We start from the raw sequence: 14,713 nt of genomic DNA, 5'->3' as shown, positions 1-14,713 counted from the left end.
TTTTTACTGGGTCCTAATTTCACACGATGTATGGGCTAAGTTCTGTACAGTTGCCATTCCCTGTCCAATGAGACTTCCTTAGTGGTCAGTAAGGGCACTTTCATTGGGCAGAGACTTTATGGTGGAACTTAAAGCCAGAGATAGTCAAGGAACCCTTAACAAAGTTAAACTAAATCAGAGAGGTCAATTAAAGAAAAACAAACATTGGACCACGGTCCAATAGGCACAACACCAATCTATTGAAATTTGATACAAACTTTATTAATTAACAATTTAAAGGTCATTAAAATCACATTAAAATGTAGGTTATGGTAGTGACCCCTTAATGTAATAACAGTACACACTATACAATATTAGTATTACATAACATACATGTCATCATCCAGGGACTGTCACCATTGTTTCACATAAATCTCCAAATTTTTTGCATATATCGCTTCCTCAAGAAAAGAGGTGAAAAATCTGGACTGCTACACAGAGCGTCAGAAAAGGTAAAGTCCCAAAAATGGTATGTCACCAAAGCCAACCAGGCCCCCTCCATAGATCAAAGGAGGAAATTAGGGTCCACCCAAATATAAGAGATAGAACAGTAGCCACTTCTGTTTAAGTATGCACTCCTATATAGGAACCATCAAGGGTGCCTGAGCATATCTTTCAAGGCTTGATACACTGGGGATCCATATGAACAGGCAAACTGGTACAATATAGTAATTCATTCCTCCAAAAATCTAATAGTGTAGAAGTAGTGTCCAGGATCCTTCTGCTACGTCTACGTTGGGGGATCCTGGACACTGTTTCTATACTATTCAATTTTTGGAGGAATTAATTTTGAACTGCTATACTGTACCAGTTTACAAAAAGTTAGCCACTGCCCTCATATAACTGGCCTATGCAGCAAGGAGCATTGGAGGGCAACACATGTCAAAAAAGGCCAAGGAAAAATCCAAGGAAAATTCCAAGCTCTACTTACTGACCAGCCTGCGACCAACCAACTTGACCTGTCTAACAGTATGCATTTAAAAACCCCTGTTTTTAAAACACATACTGTTAGATAGGTCAATTTGGTTGGTAACAGGCTGGTCGGTAAGTAAAGTTTGAAATTTTCCTTGGCATTTTTTGATATATTGTACCAGTGTGCCTGTTCATATGACCTTTTAATTGTGCAATAATAAAGTTTGTATCAAATTTGAATAGATTGGTATTGCCTATAAAATACATGGACCGCGGTCCAACATTTGTTCTTCTTTAAGTGATCTGACTATAGGATGAGGCACTTTGATATCCCTTAGGTTCACAAGCTTGGGTTTGTTTTGCTTCCACCCTTCCTTGTCTCGTGTTCATTATTTTCAAATAAATCAGAGAGGTGTGCAAAAGAATTGTGGTTAATAGCAGGTATCTTGTTGTGGCTGCTCATAAGAAAGACTTTAAAAAGAAGTGTCTGCTGTTGCTAGACAAACCTTAATTTCTACATTTTAAGCTCAGGTTGTGTTGGAATAAGTTTGAAACTGAATGGAGAAATGGAGCCGGGGAGCCACAAGACAATCTTGATTAATTTTAAGACCTATTTTTCTTTTCCTGGCAATCTTTAGATGTAATGGAACAGGGAAGTTGGTGGAGAGGGGAGTCAGCCATCTATGCTGGGGGAGATAGAGTGATCTGTGGATGATCTGTATATAAAGTATTCTGCATATAATAGTCTTCTGATTTTAATATTTCCCAGATCAAAATATGTGCCTTGTGAGGGAAAAGGGTCGGAGCCTGTAGGAATCATTCATGTGCAAAAACCAAGCAACGTATTGAGTCCAGAACTCCACCTTGTTTTGCTGTCTGCAATAAATATCTTATGACATGGGTAATAATAAAAAAAAAAATAAAACTGATAAATCCTATACAAAAAGATTTCCATATACCTAGGGCAGAACTCTAAATATAGGCCTGGACTTCTGACCAATGAACCTTGAGTTTACTTGCTCAGTGAACTGTATGAAAAAGAAGGCTGCATTACTCCAATAATGCAAACACCCAAAAATATGATGTTGCCCACCACTGATCTGAAAAAAAGACAGTCTAAGATTAAGGAATGGGTATAAGTGACTTTGCTGGTGATGTGAAAGAGGGCAATGCTAGGTAGATGAGGGTGAATAATGTTTTTGACTAGTGGGTCAACTAAGATTAGAGCTGGAGGGAGCGTTTCTTCATGGTACGTTGGTTGTATGGTCTCATCTTCATCTCCACAAATGGGATAGAAAACTCATGGCCTTTCCAGTGATACCAGTTTATTCCCTGTAAAAGAAAATAGAAAGAAAAAAAATCATATAAGTAAGTGAAACAGTTAACGTGTACAGCTTACTTAGTCCCTTGAAATAGAAACAACATTACTTAAACTGAACCTGTATTTTATATATGCGGTGTATAACGGGGTAAGGTTACTGCAGAGTTCCTTAAAACAAATCACTTACCAGGGGCCCAGGGGCTTTAATGCTGTAGCCATCTGCTGCCAAAGCATAAAGTTCTTTTAAATTTTCAACCTACTTGAACTCCCACAGGACAGTGCTCAGGCTTTGAGTGAAGCATCACAGCATCTCTAACATCTTATTTATCTTAAAGCAAACCTTTACTCTCTTCAAAAGGTTTTAATTACAACCTTCAATTCCACCCATCGGCCGGCACATTGTTTTTTTTTTCCCCCTCTAAATATCTTTTAAATTGGACCCAACCCTGCATTTCTGGCTTTCTCACTTAAGTGTGAATGAAGCCCCCTCCTTACCTTAAGCTTCATCAGAGGTCAACTGCAAGATCCTGGAAAACACAGTTCCCCTCCTGATGATCTGATGATGTCAAAACAAAATCTGGTGGCATGGGACCGGGTCTTCCTCTGTAGAGTGGCTGGTTACACCAGATAACACTGGATTTGCTGTGCGTGTGAGTATAGTTTTTGGGGACAACCCAGCACTAAAGGGGGGGTGAAGTTTCTAAGGCTACAGGGTAATCACTTTTACATTGGAAGATTTATTCATTTGTTGGCTGTCATTTTCAGCACACTAAAATCTCTATAGAGCACTGTAAATCATTAACAGACCATTAACATGCATTATAAAGGGCATTTACTCAAGAGATAAGACTATAATTCTACCACTGAATTGTACAGAACTCGGTTCAGTCACATCTTGAGTATGCCATCCAGTTCTGGTCTCCAGCCCTCGGGAGGGATTTGCTGGAACTGGAGAGAGTCCAAAGGAGGGCAACAAAGTTGATAAAGGGACTGGAGGACCTCAGTTATAAAGAAGACTACATGCATTCAACTGATTCACCCTGGAGAAGGGACACTTTAGAGGAGATATGATTGACTGATTGTAGCTATGGGGTTGATTTACTAAAGGCTAAAAGTTTGTGCACTTCATGTGCAGTTGCTCTAGATCTAAGGGGAACATGCAAGGGGAATAAAAAAACAGCATTTTTGCTTGCACATGATTGGATGATAGAAATCAGCAGAGCTTCCCCTCATTTCCCAGCTTCCCCTCACATCTAGCGCAAGCGCACTTGCGGGTCTATTTGCAGTATATTTGTCTTTAGTAAATCAACCTCTGTGTATATATGTGATGTTAATGAGATATCTGTCAAAAAGCAGTTAAATCAACTTAGTAATAGAGAGATTTAATTTCTGATAAGCAGCAAATGGCAGACTAATGGAACCTTTCATCAAGTGCAAGAGAAAGGTACTGTCTCAATTTAAACACTGCTAATGATGCCAGGTGTGAAACCTCATGTGAGCATGCCACAAACCTGAGGTATGTCTGGCAGATCTAAACTTTCCTATGCACTTCAGAAGAGGAGAGGAAACTACCTGTTCATGCCCTGAGCATGCGCCGTTACAGGTGGATCATTACATCAGGCCTGGACATAGGCGTGCACACAGGGTGTGCCAGGTGTGCCTGGGCACACCCTAATCACCCCGTGTGGTGCATATTTCCATTGTTTAGTCCCCTGATATTTCATCAAATAAAAAAAGCTATTCTTTTTCTCCTAAAAAAATTGTAAAAAAATTATTAAAATAATATTGTAAGTGCCCTACTGACACCACCAATATCTGCCCTTTGACACCATTCACTGCTCTACTGACACCTTTCGTATATATACACATGCACACACATATATGTTTGAGCTTTGTGGTGCACACCCTAATGCAACAGGCTGCGCACACCTATGGGCCTGGATATGTGTAATGATACATATACAACCTATTATTACAATAAGAAATGTAGTTTTGTGTGTAGCACAGTGGCTAAGTGGTTAACAGCACTAGGGTTGTTGCTTCAAATCCCAACCATGGCACTACCTGCCTGAAGTTTGCATGTTCTCCATGTGCCTGTGTGGGTTTCTTCCCACACTCCAAAGACATGCTGGTAAGTTACTTGGTTCCTGTCTAAATTGGCCCTAATATGTGTATGTATGAATGTGAGTTAGGGACCTTAGATTGTAAGCTCCTTGAGGACAGGGGCTGATGTAAATGTATAATACATATGTAAAGTGCTGAATAAATTGATGCTATATAATTACCTGTAATATGTAAATAAAATACAAGACTGGTGGGTGGAGGTGGCAGCAGGCTAATTTTTTTATCACTTTCTCAGAAACATTAAAATGATCAAGAATCCTTCAATTTATATGATGAAGTTATGTGGTCATATTGTTGGCATAATAAAACTGACTTTAGAGGGCATCTTATTTGCCTGACCTTAGTTTTATTTAGTTAGTTTTATTATTGATATCTGATAAAAGTCTGACATATACTGCAGCAAATTAAGTTTTTGTTGACCAATGGTTGGTCTCTCTATAGAAGGACATGGCGGTATTAGCAGTTAGCCAGGACCCTTTAAAAAACAATGATTACCTGAGTAACCTACACTTTGATGGACCTTTGTCCTTTGAGGTCCTTGTACAGAGGCATATGCTTCTTCTCATCTTCTTTCAATTTCCTTTCTGGCTCTCTATCCTGACAATGAAAGTGCTGCTAGCATGAAAATCTAATCGTTTGCTATCTGCACATTTTTCTGTCATGTTGATATAATTCATACTTTGCTCTTTTTTTCCAGTGCGTTTAACTACAAATTTTCTATGCCCAAAATAAGAAACAACTATTTGTCATTTACTTGCGAGTAAGGGGATTATAGTATATAGCTACATTTCTTCAGCATCCTACTCTGCATTAGCCGAAAGGAATTGTAAAATGCTCATTTCGAGCAGTAATTCAAAAGACTAATTACAGTAAATCACAGATGACCTCGCCGATGTAAGTATTTTAATGTGTAATTAAGCGATCCTCGCAGTAAAGGATGGGATATATACCAATTCTACATTGCTTGTACACACTATATTATTTTCATTGATTTCACCAGGGTAATTGAGATGTAATTGGAAGCCCGAAGCATCTTCAAGATATGTATGTTTTGTTACAGCTATAATTTTTCTGAGCGGTCAATAGGCTAGTGTAGGGTTGCTGGAGGGAATTTATTAGGCGTTTGGTGATGCTTAGTCTTAACAGACAATCTTTCCCTTAAGGCCAGTTCCCCATGTAGAGAGGGCTTGTATTTTTATGCCTCTGTCACTGTGTCTACATGCATGAACCTATATTTAGTACTTTAAGTTAAAAATTAAGATGTTTCCCCAATGGCATTGTTTTTCTCTATATATTATGTTGGTGATGGTGACATTACGCAATAAAAATGTGCTGCCTGCTACATGCAACTTAGATGCTTCACTTGTTGTTTTAGATGCATTCACTACTGAGGTGTGCAAGCCTACACAGTGATAAAAGTCTTAGGAGTTGATTTACTAAAGGCAACTAGCAGAGGCGTAACTAGAACCTTCAGGGCCCTGGTGCAAGAAACAATGATGCCCCCCCCCCCTTCCATCCGAGCTCCAGGCTTCAAATTTTGGGAGGGCATCCATGGACATCCTCCCAAAACCGTGCTTCCCGCATGCCCTTTGGGACGTGCATCCAGCGCAATCACAGTGGCCCCTTTACCATGTGATGTCAGCTGATCACATGTAAACAGACTTGCCGGTTATCCGCAGCCCTTTCCTCCCGTGCTATGTCTGTGTGAGGAAAGGACTGCCATTAACTGTCAAGAATGTCAGTAAATTGTTTACACTGATAATCAGTGCCCCAATCATCAGTGCCATGTATCAGTGCCCATCAATGCCACCTATCAGTGCCCATCAATGCCCCCTACAAGTGTTACCCATCAGTGCTCATTAATGCTGCCTATTAGTGCCCATCAAATCTGCCTATCAGCACCACCTATCAGTGCTCATTATTGCAGCGTCCATCCATGCCACCTATCGGTACTCTTCAATGCTGCCCATCAATACTGCCTTAGTTCTGCCTATCAGTGTTCCTCAGTGCCCATCCGTGCAGCCTATGAGTTCTGCCTATCAGTGCTCATCAATGCCCATCAATGCCTCCTATCAGTGCAGCCTATCAGTGCCCCCTTTCAGTGCCCCTATCAGTGCCTTCTTAGTGCCCCCTATCAGTGCCTCCCTTCAGTGCTCATAAGTAAATCCCATTGGTGCCTCCCATCGGTGCCCCCTATCAATGCTCATCAGTAAATCCTATCAGTGCCTCCCATCGGTGCCCCCTATCAGTGCCCCCTAGTGCCTTCTCAGTGCCCCCCATCAGTGCCTTCTATCATTGCCCAACAGTGCCTCCCATCAGTGCCCCCTATCAGTGCCTCCCTTCAGTGCCCATCAGTGTCCCCTATCAGTGCCTCCCATCGGTGTCCCCTATCAGTGCCTCCCCTTCAGTGCTCATCAGTAAATCTTATCAGTGCCCATCAGAGTCCTCTATCAGAGTCCTCTGTCTTCTCAGGACAGCACGGCTCTGAGCGGAGAGCGTGTCTCTCCAGTGGCATCACTAGGTTTGGTGTCACCCGGTGAGGAAAAAATTGGTGTCACCCCCCTCCACCAACTATAGCCCCCTTCAATACAGACCCCCCTCCACTAACTGCAGACCCCCCTCTCAGTATAGACCCCCCACTAAGTACAGACCCCCCTCTCGCAGTATAGATCCTCCTCACTAAGTACAGACCCCATCCATCAGTATAGCCCCCCTCATTGCAGACCCCCCATCTATCAGTATAGCCCCCCTCTATCAGCATAGACTCCCATCTATCAGTGTAGACCCCCTTAGTGCAGACCCCCATCTATCAGTATAGACCCCCCTCAGTGCAGACCCTCATCTATCAGTATAGACCCCCCTCTATCACTATAGACCCCAGTGTAGACCCCCCTCCATCAGTGCAGACCTCCCCTCCATCATTGCAGACCCCCTCCATCAGTGCAGACCTCCCCTCCATCAGTGCAGACCCCCCTCCATCAGTTCACATCCCCCCCTCAGTACAGACCCCCCCTCCATTAGTGCAGACCTCCCCTCCCTCATTGCAGACCCCCCTCCATCAGTTCACACCCCCCCTCAGTACAGACCCCCCTCCATCAGTGCAGACCTCCCCTCCCTCATTGCAGACCCCCCTCCATCAGTTCACACCCCCCCTCATTACAGACCCCCCTCCATCAGTGCAGGCCCCCCACAATGCAGACCACCCCCCTCATTGCAGACCACCCCCCTCCATCAGCACACCCCCCCTCAGTGCAGACCCCCCATCAATGCAGACCCCACTCAGTGCAGACCCCCCTCCCTCCATCAATGCAGACCCCCCTCAGTGCAGACCCCCACCCCATCAATGCAGACCCCCCTCAGTGCAGACCCCCACCCCATCAATGCAGACCCCCCTCAGTGCAGACCCCCACCTCATCAATGCAGACCCCCCTCAGTGCAGACCCCCACCCCATAGTGTTCCCCCCAGCACATGTCTATTTGAATACAAACTTTACAGACCTCAGAACAGCGTTCTCCCTCGGACTCCTCCTCCTCCCCCTCCGTAACCAGAGAGGAGGGGGAGGCTGCTTCGGTCCACTCCGCTGTACGCCTGTGTGTCTCTCATCTAACAGCAGAGAGACACCGGCATTGTTTATTTTATTTCCCTCTCCGTGTGTCCTCTCTCTCACACGGCATGACAGGACACACAGCTGATCTCCCCCCTCCCCTCTCTGTGTGCTCCGCGGGAAATGTGAGCTCCTTAGCTTCACACTTGACTGCCTGCGGAGCACACAGGAGGGGGGAGGGGGGAGATCAGCTGTGTGTCCTGTTATGCCGTGCGAGAGAAAGGACACACAGAGAGGGAAATAAAATAAACAATGCCAGTGTCTCTCTGCTGTTAGATGAGAGACACGCACAGCCTCAGAGCGCTGTGAAGAGCAACCCCGCTGGGCCCCCCCCCACAGTGGCGGAATGCTGGGCCCCGCCGCAACTGCGACTGTTGCGACCCCGGTAATTCCGCCACTGGCAACTAGGCTGTTCACTTTGCAAGAGAATTTTCAATTAGCTCAGGGACTATGCTGGAAATTCCCGTTGCAAAGAATACCCATGAATGAATACATACCCATCATGTGAATTTTTTTTTTTTACATCCATTTTTTCTTGCACATGATTCGATGATGGAAGACCAATAATGGAAGTAGGCCTCGCCCTTCACCATATTCACTAAGCTGGGGAATAATTCCCTGGTCAAGCATACCCTTGTTAACTATTTTATTTTTAAAAAAAATTCTTCAGATCTGATGCTTTGGCCTACATATACAACAAAGATGAGCAATAAAAATACAGTACAAACTTTAGGTACACAAGATCTTTATTGTGGCGATTGTATATGATACCCATTTTGGGGTTGATTTAGTAAGGCCCCTTTCACACTGAGGCGCTTCTAAACTGCCAGTAAAACACAGAGCGCTTTTGAAGAGCTTTTCAGGTGCTTTTCAAGAGCTTTCCATTCATTTCAATGGAGAGGGGGGTTTTTTTACCGCCCTGCCAGTGCACTGCCCCAGTGTGAAAGCGTTCATTGATTTTAATGGAAATAGGTTTTCGAGAGCTTTTCAGGTGCTTTTTTTAGTGTGAACGCGCCTGAAAAGCGCCTCAGTGTGAAAGGGGTCTAAAGGTAAAAGGACTGTGTACTTTGCAAAGTGCAGTTGCTCAAGAGCTTAGTAAATGAGCAGAAGCTCTGCTCATTTCCATCATCCAATCATGTGCAAGCAAATATGCTATGTTTTTTATTTTCCTTGTACGTGATTGGGTACTCTTTGCAAAGTGAAGCTTTACCTCATTTACTTAGCTCTGGAGCAACTGCACTTGCAGATGGCAACTGCACTTTGCAAAGTGCACAGTCTATTTGCCTTTAGTAAATAAACCCCTATGTGTTTTTGTCATCATTACAAAAATGCATTAGACCGAAAGACTTATGAATAAAATGTATGTTATTATATCGTATCATATCCTAAAATATATTGATACAGTATGTAATCTTTTATTTAACCACTTGGTTATTATACTGCGGCAGGTCGGCACAATCCCGCGAACCATTGTAGCTATACGTCGGCTCGCGAGACCCGGCGGCGCGTGCGATGACCGCCGGTCACAAGCGATCGCGAGCATGAATGAGGGACAGAACACTGAAGTGTGTGTGTGTGTAAGCACACAAATCCGTGTTCTGCTCTGAGAGGAATGACAGATCGTGTGTTCCTATTAGCTAGGAACCACGATCCGTCGTTTCCTCTAGTCAGTCCCCTCCCCCTTCAGCTAGAATCACCTCCCAGGGAACACAATTAACCCCTTGATCGCCCCCTAGTGTTAACCCCTTCACTGCCAATGACATTTTTACAGTAATCAATGCATTTTTATAGCACCGATCGCTGTATAAACGCCAATGGTCCCAAAAATGTGTCAAAATTGTCCGCCATAATGTCGCAGTCACAATAAAAATTGCAGATCACTGCCATTACTAGTAAAAAAAACAATAATAATAAAAATGCTATAAATCTGTCCCCTATTTTGTAGACATTATCATTTTTGTGCAAACCAATCAATATATGCTTATTGCGTATATTATATTGGCCTAAACTGAGAAAAAATTAGCTTTTTTTAAAAAAAAAATGGGGATATTTATTACAGCAAAAAGTACAAAATATTGTGTTTTTTTCAAAATTGTCGCTCTTTTTTTGTTTATAGCACAAAAAATTAAAACCGCAGAGGCAATCAAATACCACCAAAAGAAAGCTCTATTTGTGGGGAAAAAAAGCACGTCAATTTTGTTTGGATGTAGCGTCGCACAACAGCGCAATTGTCAGTTAAAGCGACGCAGTGCCGAATCGCAAAAAATGGCCCGGTCATTCAACAGCCAAATCTTCCAGGGCTGAAGTGGTTAATGTTCACAATTTGTGTATTGATTTAGAATTAATTTTTTGAATATATTTTACATCTGTTGTTGTTTTCTTTAATAGTTAAAATGTAATAAATATATATTGAAACATAAAAAATTCTTTCCATGTGAACAACCAATTTGCCTTTAGTAAATCAACCCCTTTGAATATCAGGGTTTAGTAACAGGAATAGTCATTTTGGCTAATTAAATTTTGCCGCAAAATTACCAATTTTGCTTTGCAAAAGTGAGGTCTATTGCCCCGTACACACGGTCGGATTTTCCGACGGAAAATGTGTGATAGGACCTTGTTGTCGGAAATTCCGACCGTGTGTGGGTTCCATCACACATTTTCCATCGGATTTTCCGACACACAAAGTTTGAGAGCAGGCTATAAAATTTTCCGACAACAAAATCCGTTGTTGGAATTTCTGATCGTGTGTACACAAATCCGAAGCACAAAGTGCCACGCATGCTCAGAATAAATAAAGAGATGAAAGCTATTGGCTACTGTCCCGTTTATAGTCCCGACGTACGTGTTTTACATCACTGCGTTCAGAATGATCGGATTTTCCGACAACTTTGTGTGACCGTGTGTATGCAAGACAAGTTTGAGCCAACATCCGTCGGAAAAAATCCTAGGATTTTGTTGTCGGAATGTCCGATCAATGTCCGACCGTGTGTAGGGGGCATATGAGTTTTGTTTATTGATCTGCTTAGGTGAAATAAAAAAAAAAAAAAATCTACTCTTTTTTTATAACAGCATTTATTTTAAAGACTTGCATATTTTTGCAAGAGACTTAACATATAAGTATATTTTTGACACCGATAGAGGGAAGGGGGTGAAAAGGGAAGAAGACCTTTACAAAGGTTTCAAAGTACAGGACTTTAGGGCACTGAAAACGCTGATCCAATTACTGGATGAGAATGAAGGATATGTAGACTCCCAAGACTCATCATCTGAGGAGGAAGAGGCAACTACAGCAACTTCAATTGTACCACACAAATTTAAGGCAAAATCTCAAAAGTTCCCAAATCTTCAAACATGCCCAGCGATATGGGCGTTTTTGAAACAAACGACCAAGCAAATTGAAGGGATGCAATTTCCTAAGTGTACCATCAACAACTTATCACCGGCACAACAATCAGCTTTAAAAAATCTTACGGAGAGGGAAGACCTAGTAATCAAACCCTCCGACAAGGGAGGAAATGTAGTCCTGATGAACAGGGAGGATTACATCAATATGTGTCTGAATATACTCAATAACCAGGAATGGTATCAACAAGTCCCAGCTCAAAAGCGAGCTGAGGCAAGATCTAACTATCTGACCATCATTGATCAAGCATACCAACAGGGCCTGATTGATAAGGATACCCGGGAATTCTTGGAAATCAAATGGCCAATTACGCCAACTTTTTACTCATTACCCAAAGTTCACGAGAACATTGCGAACCCCCCTGGACGTCCAATCATATCCGGGATAGGCAGCCATACCCAAACTGCCAGCCAATACGTAGATGCCTATCTACGTCCACATGTCACAAGCTTGCCTTCATATCTCAAGGATACATTAGACCTACTGAAAATCCTGGAAGGACTCACGATACCTCAAGGGGCAATCTTGGCAGCAATTGACGTAGAGGCTCTCTATTCAAGCATCCCACATACCAAGGGTATAGAGGTAATTTCAGAATTCCTGAGAGAAAGAGACACAAACAGCTGGGAACTAGGTCAATTTATCACCACATTACTGGAACATATTTTAACCAACAATATGTTTCTGTTTAATGGCGTCACCTACCTCCAGGTACAGGGGGTAGCGATGGGGACTTCCTGTGCCCCATCGTATGCCAACCTGTACCTGGGGGGATGGGAACGCACTCTTTTTTCCAGTGAGGGGGCGTCGGTGTATCTCCACCACATTCTTCTCTGGCGGAGATACATCGATGATGTCCTCCTCATCTGGACAGGCTCAACCAACCTGCTGTCGGACTTCATGGAATTCCTGTCTCAGAATAACTTCAATTTGAAGTTTACGATTCAATCGGATGCCCATTCCATTTCCTTTTTGGATCTGTGCCTTGCCCTTAAAGAGGATGGTTCTGTTTTCAGCACACTATATAGGAAGGAAACTGCGGGAAATACCATATTGCACTTCTCTAGTTCTCACCCCCGTACGCTTGTACACAATATACCGTACAGCCAATACTTGCGATTACGGCGGAATTGTGCGAGAAATGAAGACTTCGAAAGAGAAGCAAAAGCTCTTTACAGGAGGTTACTTGATAGGGGTTACAGCAAGAAAATCCTTAAAAGGTCCTATAAACGGGCCAAATCAAACATACGTGACACTCTTTTATTTAAACAAAAAGTAAATGACCCCCATCCTACTACGAAACTTATCATCACTTTCACGACCTATCAACAGTCGATTCGGAATCTCATCAATGAAAACTGGCATTTCCTCTCTGAGGACCCAATAGTGTCCAAATATGTAGCCAATGTTCCACAGATTACGTATAGAAAATCAAGGTCTATTAGGGACACGTTAGTACACAGTCATCTACAACCTACGACACCCCCATTGGGGGCGGAGGGCGGCAACGGCACGTTTAGATGTGGACACTGCGAAGTCTGCCCATGGATCAGAGAAGGCATAGGTTGCCCCCTGCCAAGAGGAGGTTTTCATAAGCTAAAGGGCTACGCAGATTGCTCCACAACAGGCATTGTTTACCTTGCCACGTGCCGTTGCGGCGCCTTCTACATCAGTAAAACCAAACGTCCTTTTGCCAAAAGGATCCAGGACCATCTATACTACCTGGATGCCGGACTTTTATACACTCCTATCTGCAAGCACATTGGCCTCCATCACAGCTTCGATCCTAGCTACGTTTCCTTCTTTGCTCTGGAGGTTATATCTAACTCTGAGAGGGGAGGAGATGTAGATAAACGGATACTCCAGAGGGAGGCGAGATGGATTTTTGGCCAGCAGGCCACGCATCCACCAGGCCTTAATACAGCACTCTCTTATAAATCATTTCTTTAATAACAAATTGCTAGCCTCAGTTGGGACTCCTCTCTCCCCCTCCCCCCTCCTCTTTTTTTTTTTTTTTTTTTCCATTTTGTCACTTAAATGGCTGCCATAATTTCACTCATGTATACCTGTTTGGTCTTGAGGGGAAGGATCCCTGCATGAGTTATCATATTTAAATATCAAGTATAAATGGCTGCCAGATTTTTACTCATGCATACCTGTTTGGTCCTGAGGGGAAAGATCCCTGCATGGGTTATCATTATGCTTAATATGTTAAAGACATCTAATGCTTTACGTCCTAAGTACTTTTCAAAATAGAAATGTATATAGTCATTTGCGGGACTATACAAGAACTAAGCACCCTACATGCTGGACGAGTCGGGTGCCGCACTGTTGCTATTGCCTTAGATAGGGGGACTCGGACGTCCCCGCGCAATGGGGCGGAGCTTCCTATGTCCGCTCCGTATGCCCTCACTGCGTCATCCTTGTGTGGGCAGTGCGCGCGCATCCGCCAATGGTGGTTGCGCTTGGCGTGGTGCGCACGCGTCATTTGCAGGGACGTCCGGACCGGAAGTGATGCCGGAGGTCATCACTGACCTTTTCACTTCCGGAGGGACCGTATAAAAGATGGAGGCGCCGCTGTGTTTACAGACGCAGACGGTCCTAACCCGTCTATGCTGACAGGACGATTCCTGGTGATTGAGGAGCCCCTATATCTGAGCCTTACAGGTAAATTTTCAAACCTAATTTTCACCCCTTACTATATCTGGGTGTCTCCTTGTGCTATCTCCGTCATTTACCTTTGGGAATGGAGAATGGATATTCGTTTATAATCAGAATCATGGGCAGGTTGCTTGTTAATCTTTTGATATGATTAATTACGCCATGTCATAGGGTCTCTAGCTCTGTATAAGTGCATAATAAATTAGACCCCCACTTCTAAGCTTGCTAGTGTTATACAATATGTTAATCAATACTAACCTTACCTGTGGCTAAGTGAGGTGGACTATATGTTATACTGACTACCTTATTGAATAGATTAAGTATTTATATGATCCTTTTGGACTGGGTAGCTTAGTGGCTTATCTATCTCCCCATCTTGCCTCTTACATACTAGATTCCTGTTCAGCTAGTGTGCGGTCCAGTTCTTCTATTGGCACTATCCGGTTGGGATCTGGCACCCCCAGATTTTTTGCAGCAGTGGGTACGTCGGACGATATCTGGCAATGGTAGCGTGTGCTATTTGGTTTTAGACTTGTACCAGTAGGTGAGACTATTAGATTAAATATTTTGACCAAATGTCATATGTTTTTTGCTGTACCCGAATGTGTATGACCGTTACATAACTGCATACCTATCTGTTGTTTATAT

General features: G+C 43.2%; 1 protein-coding gene across 3 annotated transcripts in view; it reads right to left on the bottom strand.

Moving 5' to 3' along the window:
- Positions 1-435: 435 nt before the first annotated feature.
- TNR (tenascin R) overlaps positions 436-14,713 on the bottom strand; it is a 932,265-nt gene continuing 917,987 nt past the window's right edge. For all 3 annotated transcript variants that reach the window (XM_073593414.1, XM_073593413.1, XM_073593415.1), the window contains one exon: positions 436-2,283. In XM_073593414.1, coding sequence (XP_073449515.1) covers positions 2,173-2,283 — 111 coding nt within the window. In that variant the 3' untranslated portion in view covers positions 436-2,172. The remainder of the gene's footprint in view (positions 2,284-14,713) is intronic.

Source organism: Aquarana catesbeiana, linkage group LG07, assembly GCF_042186555.1.
Source record: "Aquarana catesbeiana isolate 2022-GZ linkage group LG07, ASM4218655v1, whole genome shotgun sequence".
In the NCBI taxonomy this organism is placed as follows: Eukaryota; Metazoa; Chordata; class Amphibia; order Anura; family Ranidae; genus Aquarana; species Aquarana catesbeiana.
The sequence above is the reverse complement of the archived record's forward strand: the minus strand, read 5'-3'. Positions and strand labels throughout refer to the sequence as shown.